The 17,771-nt window shown below is 38.3% G+C and overlaps 1 protein-coding gene across 1 annotated transcript in view; it reads left to right on the plus strand.

Annotated features, from left to right (window-relative positions):
* LOC107555552 (exocyst complex component 4-like) overlaps positions 1-17,771 on the plus strand; it is a 137,141-nt gene that overhangs the window by 113,642 nt on the left and 5,728 nt on the right. Inside the window, exons 15-17 of the mRNA XM_016238381.1 lie at positions 7,442-7,583; positions 9,847-10,025; positions 10,106-10,265. Coding sequence (XP_016093867.1) covers positions 7,442-7,583; positions 9,847-10,025; positions 10,106-10,265 — 481 coding nt within the window. The remainder of the gene's footprint in view (positions 1-7,441; positions 7,584-9,846; positions 10,026-10,105; positions 10,266-17,771) is intronic.

A 17,771-nucleotide genomic window follows, 5' to 3' on the forward strand; every position in this document is an offset into this window, starting at 1 on the left:
ATATATATATATATATATTTAAATAATTACATTCAATAATTACATGTTCATTTTATTTTAATTAATTTAAATAATTATATTAAATTATTCAAACAATATTTCTCATTAATTTTAAGTCGTAACAGTTTTTTTTCGTTTAGTTTTTGTGTTTTGGTTTTGTTTTGTTTGTTTTTATCATAATCCTTAAAGGGATAGTTCATCCAAAAATGAAAATTTGATGTTTATCTGCTTACCCCCAACTTCCTTGAGCGCACGCACGGCATCCGATGTGTGAGGTGTGTACGCACTCTGGCGTAGTTTACGCAAGCGCCGGAAGTGATCTCTCGTGCATATACGTCACTCATTGGTTACACAGTGCACAGTCATTGTAGATGGCTGCGTTGACTGTGGACTTCAGAAAACACAGTGGACCAAAGTCCTCTTTTAATTTATTGAGATGCACCTGTACTTGCACTTATCCAGATTGTTCAAACCGACTTAAAACTAAAAGATTAAGTTTTCTCGCGCGAACTCATTCGGGAGTGCTGACTTTCCACGTATTCCCAACTTCTGAACCTGCTCGCCTGAAGCTATGGTTGATTGCTCTTCGGCTGGATATCAACACACCCATTAACGTAAACTACGCCAGAGCGCGTACACACCTCACGCATCGGATGCCATGCACGCGTTCAAGGAAGTTGGACATAGTGGTGTATTAGAGGTAAAAAATTACATAAATACTGTTTGGTTTCTCGCACAAACTGATCTTTTCGTGTCTTAGGACATCAATGTGTCGTCACGAGCCGCAGGGTTTAATTTGGATTTGTCTGTGCATGTTTTTTTTACTCTCATAGATTTTGTTACCATTGCCATGCATTATACGACTGACAGACTGCAACGGCTGGACTTAAAAATCATAATTTGTATTCTACTGAAGAAACAAAGTCACCTACATCTTGGATGCCCTGGGGGTAAGCAGACAAACATCAAATTTTCATTTTTGGGTGAACTATCCCTTTAAATGTACTATGTATTTCCAGTTGTAAATTAGACTGAAATCCCAGTGTCTTCTAACTTGTAGACCTCATTGTGTGCCCAGTTGTATTTTGCCAGTTCATCAGAACTGATAGAATATAGTTAATTAGTTCAAAATAAGAACTGTATTTTTTCATAAATTGTTACAGTGACTTGAGAATATTCAGTTTCCAGACTTCAATGAAACTTCAGCTCTGCATTTCTAACGACACCGTGGCCACATCGGTGAAACTTCACACAATACCTTCAGAATTTCCTCCACTTCTTTCACTAAAATCTGTAAATAAGCTATTTTAAAACTATTGTTATTTCTGTTTTTTGGGTAAAGACTGCTTCAGAGCGACTCGCGTCCGGAGCAGATAAAAATTCAATAAGAGCGCGGTGGAGGACGTGGTGTAATTACCATTAGTTCTGTGCAGAAGCCGTAATGGAGTGTTTTATCATGGTGGGACAGCTTCAGCATTGTTCATTATTTAGTGTTTGCTGAGCTGATGGGACCATCGCCGACGGAAACCCTTATCTCTGTAACCCCCCCCTTAAATTGGATTTTATATTATGGAGCCAGTCAGGTATGAACAAGTCATTTTCTCCTGTCTTGTCTTGCAGACTAATACACGTTTGCCAGTGTAATGTGGGGGAGATTAAACAGCGTCTCACCACCAGAGACTGAGCTTTGAAGTGGATCGAGTGAAGAGAGTTCCTAGACAGAGAGAGAAAGAGCTCTTTTGCCCTTGTCTTTTTAAAACACAGGCCCACCGCGGTCAGGAAAAGACATCCTTCATGCACCTGTGACCACCCTGATGTGGCATTTGTGCACTAGAAGTATTAAACAAAGAACGTACGGCAGTTTGTCAGACAGACAGTGAGACCTTGTCCTTGTCTCAGTGAGTTTAATCCGTGGCATTGCTCGATCTCCATCCCTCCAGTCTCTGCTAAAACAAACACGCGGACCTCTGCGATAAGATGCGTGTAATAATCCTGCTGTTTAGCGTCATGGTGTTGAATCTTAATGTAATCGAAATTTGATTTGGCACTAGGATATGTTCTTCAGTCTTGGACCTGCTGTTTGGGTAGAAATCGATGGGCTTTGATTGGTCATGAAGACATTGAGGGTTTGCGTCTCATTGACCATCTGGGATCTTTTTCGTAACACAGAATCCTGCTCAAATTGATCTGCGGCCTCGTTTTCTAAGGCTAGCTGTGTTTCTATATGTTCTCCCTTGTGTGTCTATCTGGGCTTTTTTTCTTAACGCTATTTGTATTTTTCACTCTCTGAGTGTTCAGATCTCATGCACCTAAGATGCTGCTTGGATGGATACAGTACATTCAGATGAAATATTAGAGAAGCTATGGTAGTGTATGTGAATGCTGTTAATTAAAAACTGAATATAGCAACAGTTCACAGATAATGCAGCATTTCCATTTAAAGTCTCATAAACTGGTGTAAAATAAAAAGTAAAAGCCACTATGGCTCTTTTGCTAAAGGTAATGCATTACTTGGATAAACACTTTTTGCTAGCAATCGGTGGTAGATGCCTTATGTCTGGAGCGACAACGTGTCAGACACTTCTTGAAGGTAATAGTGGCCAATCATTTTGATAACAGGCTTTTGCTCCGGCATTTCAGAATGAATTTGAGATGCTATGAGATGATATTATTAATTATTTGTTAACATTACTTTTTTTGGTTCAATCACGTTTATTCAGCACACGTGTTCTCTTCATAGTTTACATATAACTTTAATATTGAAAAAATGAAAAAAAAAAAAATGTTTAAGATTTATTTTTGGCATTTTGTTTTTATTAGGATAGGATAGTGTAGAGTAGACAGGAAGCAAAGTGGGAGAGAGAGAGGGGAGTGGGATCGGGAAAGGTCCTCGATAGCCTAGTCCACTGCCCACTAGGCTATCGGCGCCAACAAATTTATCTTTTACTGAATAAAAAATTATTTTTTTATACAGTATCCGAAAATGCACACAAAATTATGTGGATGGCAACCTAGCAACAGTCAGACAGATTCCAACTCTCACTAACATCACTCCTCTTGTTCTGTTTTTAATATTAAATAAAGCAAAAAACATGGGCCAAAACTGTCAATAGTATCAGCAGGAGCAGGAAGCCCCAACAGAGATGGTGTGAGGAGAAAGACTATTTGTAGAGAACTGAATGGGAAAAACTGCACTGCTCACTATTCTTTATTCATGTAAATATAGGAGCTATACTCACATAACTAGAAAAGATGGCCACCAAGTGAACTTTACTTAAAGGTACTCTAGCCACAGGTTGAGTTTTATTTCAGGATTTAATCTCTGACCATTGGACTTATGCCTTAGACCTTTTACCAACTTATACCCACCTTGGCTAGACAAACAAAACACAAAACTCTTAAGACTGTTGTCAAAACAACCCTCTTCCTTTCACATGCTTCCAAATCCATCGTCCGATAGCTCTCATATCGCAGAACAGATGCAGAGCTTTGAGCATTTATAGCCTTTAGAGTGAGTCTTGGGTCAAGCGATCTGTTGGTTTTTGGAGTTTTTTAAAGTACCTTTATCGCCAACAGTAAAGGTCTGCTTTCCATCTATTAGCATAATGTGTGCGGATACACACAGACACACTTTAATTTCTGGAATAGCTTTAACCGAAGACACCTACTTGTTTTTCTGTTCTTTCTCCCTCCTCTCAAGTCCTGTCCTGTAGGCTTAACCGGCAAGTCGTAGTGCTGACGCAGTGAGGTCAAAGGTCACCAGCAGACAGAGCTTGGCTCTCCCCATGCAGATGTCACCGCTGTTACTGCAGCCGAATAATTAACGCTCTCAGCCAATCACATGCATCATTCATGAGGCTTCTGTCTCTCTCCCTCTCCCTCCGCTGCCGCAGAGGTCAGATATCTTGTTTATTAGAGCGCTGTGTTTAACAGCCGGTGGGAGGTGTGCGGCGAGATGATGCAGTTTTTCAACAGCAGTTTTTGGGCTGTGCTTAAACTTCACCCTGACAGCCAGTGGGACGTAGCCGTGAAGAAGGGTATCAGCAAATGATTGATCTCTGCTCTCTCATTCTCTCTCTGTCTTTATGAGTGCCACCCTCTCACAGATGGCATCGAACAGACGCTTAGGCGAGATAGGATTTGAAAATAATTGAATGAGCCCAATACACGCACACAGGCTCACATCTACGCAAGCACACAGCCTCCGATAAAAAAAAATGTAAAAGCCTATAAGTTAAAGGAAGACAAAAGAAGACATTCAGTGAGTCTGTTTGCGACTCTAAATTGGCCGCCTCATGTGGCGTGGCCTTGATCATACTATCGCAGCAGGGCGAGCTCGGAGGCGATGGACAGCAGGCCCCATTTCTCTCTCGTACCCCCAGTGGGGGGTCTGGGGCAGGGGGTCCTGGCACACACAGACTTTCAGCAGAGCAGCCATTCTTTGCCACATGCCGCTGCACTCAGTCGTTCGCTGACAGTTGGCGTGTGTATACATGAGCACACATGTGTTAATAAACACACAACTTGACAAACAGCTCTACACATGGATAGAATTCACACTAACTGCATAATGCAAACATGCAGGTTAATTGGCGTGCAGAATTGGCTTCCTTTGGATTTGCAGAACACTCTGGATGTCTGGATCATGCTGTTTATGAAAGGCGAAGTTCCAGATTTCACTAAAATGATGAACTGGCTTAAATAAACAGCATTTTTCGGTTGCACCCAACTGGTAGAACAGTTTTGCTTTGGCTGGCTGTGCAAAAGCAGATAATGATTAAAAGCTTCATAGAGAGCTGTGAAGTAGTTTGTATTAGCTTTGTTTGAAAATGGCATTGAAAATTATTAAATATGATAAATAATATATTATGAATTAAAGTAAATTTTATGTACATACAATTACTTTATTAAAATATTAAATTGAACAAATAGTACACTCAAAAATTTAAATTATTTAAACATAAAATGATAGTAATTTAGAATATATTAGTGTAGTAATAGTAGGTTATTTGACCTGCATGCTGTATTTCAAGTCTTTCAAAGCCAAATGATAGTTTTGTTTAGTTATGTAAAGAACTCATAAGTAGAGCTGTGCAAATAATCAAAATACACTTTCGATTTCAATTTCGGCCTCCAACGATTATGAAAATACAATAATCAAGATAAAACGATTATTGTGCCCCATTCCACCCCCTTCACAAACTTCACGTGCAAATCAGTAAAATCATGTAACGTGACTTTCGCAAAATGGGACGTGCTTGATTTATTAAAGTTTATTAGATTTATTTGTGTTTTTTAAAAGTGCAAAAGAGAACTTAAACTGTTCCTCAACTTTCTGTGCATGCGCTCCCACACGAAACAGAACACAGACAAGTAAAGTTTATCTTATAGTGTGTGCCTAAACGGTCAAATACATGTAAAGATTTGTCAAAATGCGGTGCTTGGTGATTATTCACGTAAACCCTCGTCTATTATGTGCTAAATAAACGTAAACAGTTGAGAATGAAAATGCGTGTGTAACAGTAAATTGGATCTGTGCATCTCTTAAAGTGACAACAGGCTAATATTCCTGCTGCCGACTGTGTTTAATATTAATCGAACAACAAAAGACAAAATCACTCACTGCTCTTGACTGAAGGACATTTATAGCTTTAATAAGAAATAAAGAAAGTTTAGTTCTTACAGTGAAGACTATGCCGTTTTATTTTTAAATTTGATTGTTCAATTTCTGTAGTAGGCGTTCTCTATATACTTCACTTGCATAAAAAATTAGTTTCATTTGTATCCTCTTTTCAATTGTATTTGTCTTTTGCTTTTTTGTTTTGACTGTTTAATTTGTTTTCAATAATTTTTGAAGACTTATACTTTTTTAACTTAGGAGTTACCCTAATATTCTGCTGTGATATTGAGAATTGTGACATTTCGCTGGTATCTAAAAATATAGATGTAATAGCAACCTTATTTACAGAAAATATATTTAATAAATATATCGGTATCTTTAAATAAATCTCTCATAAAGTTTTGGTCATGTGGCCCACTCATAATCATGTTAAATAATCGTGATTACTCCAAAAATAATCGAAATAATAATCAAATAATCGAGCAGCCCTACTCGTAAGCTTCATCACCACTGCCATTTCTGTCAAACCTCATTCTTGAATATATGCCTCTACATATTCAACCTTGATTATGAGACACACAACATGAACCGGTGTCACTTGGTATCATTAGCATCTTCACACACAGTATCTCCATCTGCCTTTATTGTAAGGAAAAGAGCAGCATAAATATTCTTCAAAACATCTCCTTTTGTGTTCCGCAAAAGGTCATACAGGTTATATGAATGTGAGTAAATTATTGTAGAACTTTCATTTTAGGTGAGCACAACTCTTTAAATGTCATTTTGGGAAAAATATAATTACCGATTTGGTACTCAGTTTTAATTACCCTGCCAAATAGACCTAAAATGGGCTGTTTGCTTGTTACAATGGCTTGACAGTTCTGTTATCCATGGGATGTCACATCAGGGGAATTTTCTGTGCTCTCTGGAATAACATATCAGTCCTCAGTGAACCAGTGCCTCTAATCTACCACCTGGTCATCACTGCTATATTTGCACTTCTTGTCTTCAAGCGTTTTTAATCATTCCATGCCAAACACACTCTTATCTCCCACAAACCTTTTTTCTAATAAGAGTTATAGACAGACAGTAATTAACTACCAAATGAACACACACATACGCAAGTGCTGCTGCTCTTTTCATGTCTTTTGACTGTGGTCTGTGTGTATATATATAATTGCTCAATAGCATTGGCCATTTTCCTGAGCAAACACAAGGGGCCCAGAGCCACTACGTGAGCAAACCGGCATCCATCAGCACAGCAAACACGTCCACACACACATACTTCTCTACATACCGTGAGATTTGTGTGTGTGCGAATGTGACCTTCAGAAGTGCAGAGACATGCCGCAGAGAGTTACAGGAAGTCAGTGTCCATCGCCATCTCTCGTGCCTCATTGATCGCCTAGTGTCCTACACACACACACACACTTTTCCATTTGATAGTTATCCTGTGGCCATATGTGTGCTTGTATCACATTGACTACACTGTAAAAAATTATTATTTGAAGTTGTAAATAAACATTATTGGAGTATGTTTTATGAGAAAATACTATTTAGGTCTTTCTACATCAAAATTTCATGTTTCCATATGAATTTATTCTAGGTGTTTATGAATTATGCAAGTGACTGAACAAATACTACATGGCCAAAATATGTTGACACCAGAACACCATACCTACATGTGCTTGGTAAATTTGTTGGCATTACTTATTAGGAAGTCTGGGAAGTATTTCCGCATGGTGTTGGTTTATTGGCTATAAATGTGTTTTTCTGTTTTGCTTTATGGCTCAGACTCTCTTTTTATATTCTTTTGTCTAGGTGTATCCCCAGGCTCAGATGCTCAGGTGAACAGCGAGAACGTCCGCAATCGAGAGCAGATCCTTCAGACATTGACTGACCTCTCCAGATCCTTCCAGGACATCGCTGACCGCTGCCTTCTGGTACTTCATCTGGAGGTCAGGTAGGTCTGACCACTTCATCTCAATCTAAAAGAAGGAATCCATGCACAAGTCTTAAGATATCTTCATACAAACAACAACTTAAATGCTGCAGATTTTAATGCTGCAGACCATCATCTCCATCAGAATTAAACGGGCTGTAATTTTAAATCTTCCTAAGAGTTTGCCCGGCCCAAAAGAGCACCAATGGGTCATTCACTCTGCTACTCTCCTCCACAGACCCTCCCTCTTGCTCGCCTGATTATTCTCTGATATCATTTAGATTATGTGATCCTGTTTATGATTATGAAACAATAACTCGTGGCTCCTATGCTACGCGTTATTGACTTTTTCCATCAAGCAAATTTCCCCTGACAGTACTTGAGGGTAAATTAAGCTATAAGAGAAGGTAAGAAGAAGAGGATGCAGGCTTTATGGTTTGGTAGCGGGCAGGCTTCGCTTAAAGCTTTTCTAATGCTGAATGAGAAAAGGGAGGTTTATTGCAGGGCTGTTGGAGGCCATTATGGAAACCTCTCCGTCTCACCTTTTCTCTCTTTCTGTCTCAAGAATGCTCTTTCTTTGTACACCTATACCCAGGTTTATTAGTCCATGAACACTTCACAGATTGTACCCCCCAAACACACATGCACCTGCTCACAGGACATTCCATCATCCCAGTTCATTCAGCCTTTATAGAGTGAAGCGAGATATTCACTACCAGCATCTGGCATTTCTCTGAGGACCGATGACAGTCTAGAGTGCCATTAACACTACTCGCAAATGATATCAATAACTCACACGTTCAAACTGGTTTTCATTATTTCTTACATTTAATGGTAATTTAGATTATGTGGTAATACCCTGAGGATAGATTATGTGGAAATGCTCTACATTTTCCAACAGAATTTTGGGGAAATTAGTAGATTTTATTATCTGGAAAAAAATTTCATAAGTTGTTTTTTGTTATTGAAACATAATACAATTAATAAATGTATTATTATATTAACATTTAGTATATGTGGTTGTAATGTGTGTGTATAATGTATAATTTATATTTTGTGTTATAACAAATAAATACAATATATATATGTGTGTGTGTGTAATATTCATAATATTATATATGTGTGTGATTTATTTTATAAATTGATACATTATACATAATATTTTATTTATAATCTATATTAATTAGTTGTTCTATTTATTCTATTTATTTATTTATTATTTTGACCTTAAAGGGATAGTTCACCGAAAAATGAAAATTTGATGTTTATCTGCATACCCCCAAGGCATCCAAGATGTAGGTGACTTTGTTTCTTCAGTAGAACAAAAACGAAGATTTTTAACTCAAACCGGGTTAGGGTTAGGGTTAGTCTGGGTTGCAGTCTGTCAGTCATATAATGGAAGTGAATTGGAATCACGGCTTTGAGAGTCAAAAAAACATACACAAACAAAACCAAATTAAACCCTGCGACTCGTGACGATACATTGATGTGTAAAGACATGAAACGATCAGTCTGTGCAAGAAACTGAACAGTATTTATGTCGGGGTTTTTTTCTATCTACAATCTAAATTAGGAGTGTCAATGGTCCATTTGAAAGATAGGTGGCGGTAATACACTTATAAGTCTGCGATCCGCTGTAAAGCAAGAAGAAGACGCGAATGCGCTCAGGACAGTTCGGACATTGTTGTGAATCAGAGGTAAAAAACTATATAAATACTGTTCAGTTTCTTGCACAGACTGATCGTTTCGTGTCTTTACACATCAATGTATCGTCACGAGCCGCAGAGTTTAATTCGGTTTTGTTTGTGTGTTTTTTTTTTACTCTCAAAGCCGTGATTCCTTTTCACTTCCATTATATGACTGACAGACTACAACGGTTTGAGTTAAAAATCTTCGTTTGTGTTCTACTGAAGAAACAAAGTCACCTACATCTTGGATGCCCTGGGGAAAAGCAGATTAACATAAAATTTTCATTTTTGAGTGAACTATCCCTTTAATACTGTAGGCCTATATGTCATACAGGGGCATTAATACAAACTCCCTTTTAAAATAAAAAATGGATAAAATATACCAAATGTGAAAATAGTTAGTTCACATGATCAAAGGCATCTTAATTGCGGTTTTCCAGGAAAGTCTGATGAAAAGACTTTTTCATGTTAAAATTATTAATTTTGAGGTGAAATCCTGTGTGAGTTAAAACAAGTCATATCTCAAGCTTCAGGAAAGTTCTTATCTGTCTCAACTGGTAATTGTCATTCCGTGCCTGTCGTCTCTGCCCCATCAGGGTCCACTGTTTCCATTATCTGATCCCTCTGGCAAAACAAGGCAACTACGCCATCGTGGCTAATGCAGCCAGCATGGATTACGACCCCCTGGTGGTGAAGCTGAATAAGGACATCAGTGCCATAGAGGAAGTGATGGGAGCCGCCCTGCAGCAGCACAAGTTTCAGTATATCTTTGAGGGTGAGTGACCTCTTGCCTCAACAGGAAGCTGATGCCTGAAGCAGTATTTCTTTTCTGACTATCTTCCTGTCTCGGTGCAGGTCTGGGTCACCTGATCTCTTGTATTCTGATAAACGGTGCTCAGTACTTCAAGCGCATCAGTGAGTCCGGCATCAAGAAGATGTGCAGAAACATCTTTGTGCTCCAGCAGAACCTGACGAACATCACCATGTCACGCGAGGCTGATCTGGATTTTGCCAGGTAGAATACACAAATATTCTCAGTAGGGATGTGCAAAACGACATCATTTCAAAATCAGCTTGCCTAAACAACTCCTCAACCAATTGGTTTTAAAGGGGTCATATGACGTTGCTAAAAAGAACATTATTTTGTGTATTTGGTGTAATGCAATGTGTTTATGTGCTTTAAGGTTCAAAAAACACATTATTTTCCACATACTGTACATTATTGTTGCTCCTCTATGCCCCGCCTTTCTGAAACATGTCGATTGTTACAAAGCTCCTTGTTCTGAAAAGCGAGGTGTACGCTGATTGGCCAGCTATCCAGTGCGTTGTGATTGGCCGAATACCCCAATCGTGTGACGGAAATGTTACGCCCCTTACCATATTGTGATGCCGTGTCCCGGTGTGACGAGACAAAACCAATAAAAACCCATTACAAATGAGGCATTTGTTGCATCCAATGGGGACATAATTACAGATTATAATGACTTATACTGTCTTTTAACGTGTTGCGTTGCGTATCGCGCCACGTAAACATAAAACCATGTCTGCATTTGTGATCGGAGAAACGGCAAACAACAAGTGCTACTCTACACTGCTCAAAACTCGCGTTTGAATCGTCAATGGCAAATTCTTTAAATATGAAAACGTACTTGCAGGCTGTGAATCAGAAGCGCCAGACTGTCCTTGCAAAGTTGGAATTGCCCCACTTTATAGAAACAGCCTTTGTGAACAGGCATTGTAGGCTATTCTCCCAGGCTCAGGAAACAGTCCTCCGTAAAATGAGCTGCACACATCTGAATATTTGGGTTGAACTGTTCTGGAACAGTGTTGTAAATACAACTTAACCACTGATTTCTAGTTGTGTCCTCTTTTGGAAGACCAAACAAAGTAGTTTCGCTTTCACACAGCATCTCCACGACATGGCGGCGGCAGCGGCAACAGTACTACAGCGAGAATCAAAGTTACGCCTTCTTTCTTTGCGTGAACATTTGAGTGGCGTTATGCAAACCTTCCCACACAGTGACGTAGACATGTAGGGGCGTGTTTAAATGAGACGTTTTAGGAGGACGTGGACGAGTCTTAACTTTTATAAAGAATATCTCTTTGGGTTTGAGACTTTAGTCTTTGCAACTTTAAGGATCTTATCTATGCACGAACAGCTTGTAACACTCCACAGAGAAAGAAAACTTGAAATTGCATCATATGACCCCTTTAAAAAAACATGTATAAGGCTATGTTCACACTTGGCGTCTTTTTTGAAGCTGTCAGCGTCTTTTTTACATTATAATCCTATGGAGTAAACTGTGTTTTCAAAAAAGTCCTGAGCGCTTTTTTAAGGGTCACTGTAAGTGTCTTTTTCTGCAGCTCAGAGCATCTTTTCAAATTGAAAAAAGTTCAGCTTTTCTGAAAAAAATGCCCTACGTTAAGCGCCTTTTTGACAGCTGACCAATGACAAGTGAGTAGCGAGGCCTGTCGTTTCCATAACAATAAGAAAATGGAAAATGGAGAAGGTGCCAGTAGATAGACATCGTACTATCGGACTAAATTGTTGTAAGCACCATACTGTTTCCTTCCTCGTATAATGTCGTGCACCCACAAACGTTGTTGTGAACCGACATTCTCCTCCCCATTGCCAATGCAAAAGCCAACTTCCTCTTTCTCAACATTTCTGCACCACACAGCACTAGGGTACTGTTGCAACTGTTGTTATAGCAACAAAAGACGCCCTCGGCTGCTATTTGTAACCAAAACGCTACCAGCTTTTTTTTTTTTACTAAAAAAGCGCCCTTGTCAAAAAAGTCGCCGAGTGTGAACACACCCTAAGTAAGCTTTTTTTAGGGTTCAGGAAATGTATAGGTTATGAAATTTGAAACATTTACAATGTATTTTTCTACTTTATATTTATACATTTTAGTGATTTGGGTTACTTTATATTTACTATTACTTAATATTTACTTTAATACTTAGTATAATCTTAAATGAATTTGTATTTTTATTATTTTTTAATTTTTAAAAACAAAAGCTAATTTCCATGGGATCTTATTTTCTAAAATAACCTTGAAGTAATGAACATCACAAAAATACTAACAAAGAAGAAAACATAGAGAAATATATCTAGCACAATGAACAGATAAGGAGCCTCATATTATTCACGCACACACACATGCAAGTGTGTAAAATTTTTATTATTTTGATTTAGTTTGTTTTCAAGTCATTAAAATGTTTAGTTTTGCATTCTTTTTCAATTAATGAAAAGATGTAATATATTTGGCGGGGGGGGGGGGGTCAGTTAATAGATATCAGCTCTTTCCAGTCAGCCTATAACTAACAGCATGTTTCTATATTTTTATGGGAAGATCAAATTAAATGGAGTAATGTACATTTTGCTGTACAAACAATGGGAATCAATACCCGGCGGATTTATTGCATGATTATTACAGCGCTGGCTTATTGACCCCCCTCTCTCTGTCTGTCTCTCTCTCTCTCTCTCTCTCTTTCATGTATGATGTCATGTGATGTATGGGTGGTACAGGTGGTGACTGGAATTACAGTACGTTGTTTGCTCTATCAAGACTCCTCTGATTGACCCCTCCTACACACAAACACACACACACACACACACAGCAGAGAGAGGATCTCTCTGTAAACCCCTTATGAATACATTGGCATTATCCTCATAAACAAGATAATAAAGGAGCACTATAACACTAGACTCTTGCAGCTGTACCCCTGTCATTTATATTCAGCTTTGAGTGTGTGTAAACACCGGTGTGTTGAGGGATTCATTGAGGGAGATGGAGGCATATATGTGGATGCTGGGAGATGGAAGAAGGGGAATCGTTGGCCGCTCTCCCATCTGAATGCTTGCTGTGGGCGACTGGGCCAAGGACACCGTAATAACCATCGATTTGAGTTAAAGCTGAGCAGTGCAGTGGCCAAACCCAGTGGCGCTCCTCTCCTACGGCAGGCTTTGGTCACAGTGCCATCTAGTGATGAGGAACACGGCGTCAGTGGAGAAAGCATGCTTGAAAACGTGAAATTGAGCAGTTAGCACATTTATTTATTTAAGCGAGTACAAACAGTGTAATTTGAGTATACTGGGCTACTGCCGGAGGCTTTGATGTTTAAATCAGGAGTAAACAACTTCACTAGTAGTTTTTCATTGAAATGACCTTGCGCGCATGGTGTTGGTCCAGTCCCCAAGCAAAACCAGAGTGCTTTTACTCTCGCTACATGCTCACACGCATACACATACACGCACCATCTGCTCACAGCCTTAGACTGAGCCAGGCCATGTCGCAGAGTCCTGCAGGTGCCTCAATAATGTCTAATCAACATCACCCAGACCTGGCAAGAGACTGCTGGTTGTGAGCAAATGTATGTGTCTTTAACGCCAGTGTTACTGTATATTAGTTAAAGATGTGAAATGGATAGAATCTGTCATAGCATAAGGACAAACTATCTCAGAACCTCTTTATACATCTGTATGATCCGCATTTTGAATCAGTAGATGCATATATTATCATTCGAAAAATTTGGAGTAAGATTTTTTTAAGCAAAAAAAAAAAAAAAGTATTCATATTAAATTGATCAAAAGTGACATTAAAGGCATTAATAATGTTACAAAAGTATAACGGCAGCAACATTATAACAAGAAATGTTTCTTAAACAGCAAATCATGTGACACTGAAGATTGGAGTAATGGTAGCTAAAAATTCAGCTTTGCATCACAGGAATAAAATAGTAAACAGTTATTTTAAATTGTAATAATATTTTTAAATAGTATTGTTTTTGCTCAAATAAATGCAGACTTGGTGAGCATAAGAGGCTTCTTTAAAAAACATTAAATCAACATTTTGTAGATACGTAGTTAGGCATCTAATTCATCAAGTTTATGCATGATAAGCAACGATGTAATGTGGCTATCAACCAATGGGAGTGCAGACAGTAAAGCTTACTTGATCCCCCACCTGGTGCAGTTGGATAGGAAAGTCTACTAGCAACTATTTCACAACACTAGACCATCTGATACCAATTGTACACAAAAATGGCAAGTAATGGCTGAAATCATTAGTTATAATCTAGGGTGCGTTTCCCAAAGCAACTATGGTCGCAAGCTCTGTCATTACCAATAGAGTTCAATGGATACCATTAATACTTACTTAATACTTTATACCATAGTTAGCTAACAATGCATGCCTGATTGACTGAGTACATTAACTAAATTCTAAAACAGAACTGAAAAGTTTAGACATTCTGAAATAGAGTTTTCCATGCAGGTGTAGTATTTTTTAAATTTTTTTTAGAATCTATTTTGTATAAACCCGCTAAGCAGCACACAAAACACTGGAAGTTCTCAAAAAGTGCTAAAAATGTCCCTAGGACATTCTCTTTCTTTCTAAATGGCAGAATATACTGCAGTGAGGACCAGCCATGCTGATCACGTTCTCTTTCTTCCAGTGTAAAATCTAAACCATGCTCTCTCATTCAGTAAGGAAAGGGGAATTTGTTATGAAATCACAGTTCAGAAACTGGCTGACTGGCATGCATGGGTCAGAGGTCAAGCTGTTGGAAAAGCACCTGTCTTGTGAGGCCATTTGTAAAGGCTTCTGGAAAAACAACATTTAGTCAGGGTGACGGCCTGGACTGTTTGCACCACGGCTGCACTGCGCTCTCGATAACCACAAAACAAACCGACAGCTGCACTTGACAGCACATTGGTCTTTCTGTTTGCACATGTGCGAGTCACATGAGGCTTTTCTCCATATCTGTCTAGATGTATTGCTCTGTATTTTCGCATTTGTTCACAGTTATGCGATGTTCTTGACTTCACGGTTATCACTTCAGTAATAAGATGCCATGAAAATCTAACTTCCATTGGACACCATTGTGTAGCTATTATGAAAATAACCAGTATTCTTATAAAGTTATGGTATTGATTTTTGATGCCATTATACAATTAGACAACATAGAGACTATTGCAGTGATTTTGATATGCTTTTTATTTGCCCGCTAAAATTAGGTTTCAGTTTGTTTCTGTGGATCAGATCAAATTATCCATTTCAATGAATATGTTCTATAAATTCAATGATTCGTCGATTATAAATTCAGTCATGTGTTTCCTTCATCTCTCAAAAATACTTACTGAAGTATCTTTTTTTGCATTAAAATAAGTAGCAAAATATATGTAAATACATTTTACTGTTTATTATATATATTGACATATTGGCACTTATAAGTGAAAATTATTCAAAAAATGTTTTTCCACTTTTCCATTCTGAAATACTTTAACAATACTATTTTATTTTATTTCTGTCAGATTTTACACATTTTCACTAACTACTATTGGGTTGAAATGATGATTTATCTAATTGAAAGCTAAAAAAGCAGCTATACTTCTACTGCAGCAGCAGCCCAGTAACAGTCTCCACAAACCATTTTTGAGCCTGTTCTACTTTCTATCCAGGACTCTTTCTGTTGAGGTGTTTTCTAATATGTAGACCAGGGTCAGACCGCCTCATCTCAAAGCCTCACCTCACTTTAGAACAGAGCAGCTGATGAAAGAGCTGCCCGTCTGCAAAATGTTCCCATTAACAGGAAAATCGGACCTGTCAAGCATGTAGGAGGGAATGTCCTGAAAGCCTAATAGGCTCTTTTGCATGGAAAGCATTGGCATTTGTTACTGTGGTGACAAGTATGTGTGTTCTGTTTGATGGAGAGGATCGTCTTGGGCATCTCGCCTGCTCTCTCTCTCTCTCTCTCTCTCTCTCTCTCTCTCTCAGCCGCTAACTAATGTGTTGCTGAGAATGCGCTGACAGAAGCAGCCCTTAATGGCTTTAATATTGTACATGCTGGAAATTGGAGGAAATGAATTGTGCTGATTCAAGTTTTTTTCACCATCTCCCTTTGCGCCAACATACATCTCCCTGCATCCTTCACTGCATACATCATAAATTAGCTTAATACCCTTTGTATGCACTACTGTACAAACAGAAACAGTCTAATTAAAACTTAATGGCACTCAGAAAACACACACACAGGTGCAGGTTCTATGTGTGAGAAGTTCCTGCTCTTTATTATCTTCTAATGGGAGAGAGGATTGGGAGAGGAGAGGAAAGGAGGTGGTCTTAAAAGCCACAGAGAGTTAATCAGATTAGCAACTCGCCGCCGTTTCCCTAAATGCTTTTAAATGTGTGTGAAATGAAGTGTGGAGAATGTCATAGTTGGCACACCAATCAAACAAACAAACATACAGAAGCACACAAATAGACAGCTGCCCTCTTTATGTTGGCTTAAGAGCCCATGAAATTACTTGCCGAGTACTATATAGTACTCGGCAAGTAATTTCATGGGCTCTTAAGCCAACATAAAGAGGGCAGCTGTCTATTTGTGTGCTTCTGTATGTTTGTTTGTTTGATTGGTGTGCCAACTATGACATTCTCCACACTTCATTTCACACACATTTAAAAGCATTTAGGGAAACGGCGGCGAGTTGCTAATCTGATTAACTCTCTGTGGCTTTTAAGACCACCTCCTTTCCTCTCCTCTCCCAATCCTCTCTCCCATTAGAAGATAATAAAGAGCAGGAACTTCTCACACATAGAACCTGCACCTGTGTGTGTGTTTTCTGAGTGCCATTAGTACTCGGCAAGTAATTTCATGGGCTCTTAAGCCAACATAAATATATATACAGTATATCAGTATTATAAAAGCTCCACACTTTGTGTTCTAGCGTTATTTTAATATCATTAAATTAGTATTGTTTTTTTTCTAGTTTTTATTTTTGTATTTCCTGTTTGTTTGTTTTTATTATATTTACTGTTTTAATTTAATTAGTAATTTTGTTTGGGATTTTTATAGTAATTTTTAATAGTTTTATATATATTTGTGTGTGTGTGTGTGTGTGTACTTATTTATTTTATTTAACTTTTAGTTATTTTAGTAAATCAATTTAAACTAAAATAAAATGAGAACTGATGCCTGAAAAGCTTAATTAATTTTTTTAATAATTTAGTTTAGTTTAGTTTATTTCAAGTAATGTTTTAGTTTTAGTTGACTATAATAACACTGTTGTTTGAAAAGTGCCTTGTTATTGTTAACTAAAACAGTTAAAAATCATTTTCATTATTAAAGGGGTCATATGATGTGATTTCAATTTTTCCTTTCTCTTTGGAGTGTTACAAGCTCTTGGTGCATAAAGAAGATCTGAAAAGTTGCAAAGACTAAAGTCTCAAATCCAAAGAGATATTCTTTATAAAAGTTCAGAGTCAGCCACGCCTACCTAAAACGCCTCGTTCTAACACGCCCCCACATGTCTACGTCACGATGTGGGAAGATTTGCATAATGCTGCCCAAATGTTCACGCAAAGAAAGGAGGAGTAACTTTTATTCTCGCTGTAGTATTGTTGCTGCCGCCATGTCCTGAAGACGCTGTGTGCTTCGTTGTGAAAGCGAAGCTACTTTGTTTGGCCTTCCAAAAGAGGACGAGATCTGCTTCGTCATGCCTGGAGCTGATCCGTGC

This window comes from Sinocyclocheilus grahami, unplaced genomic scaffold (assembly GCF_001515645.1).
Source record: "Sinocyclocheilus grahami isolate Dianchi unplaced genomic scaffold, SAMN03320097.WGS_v1.1 scaffold537.1, whole genome shotgun sequence".
Classification (NCBI taxonomy): Eukaryota; Metazoa; Chordata; class Actinopteri; order Cypriniformes; family Cyprinidae; genus Sinocyclocheilus; species Sinocyclocheilus grahami.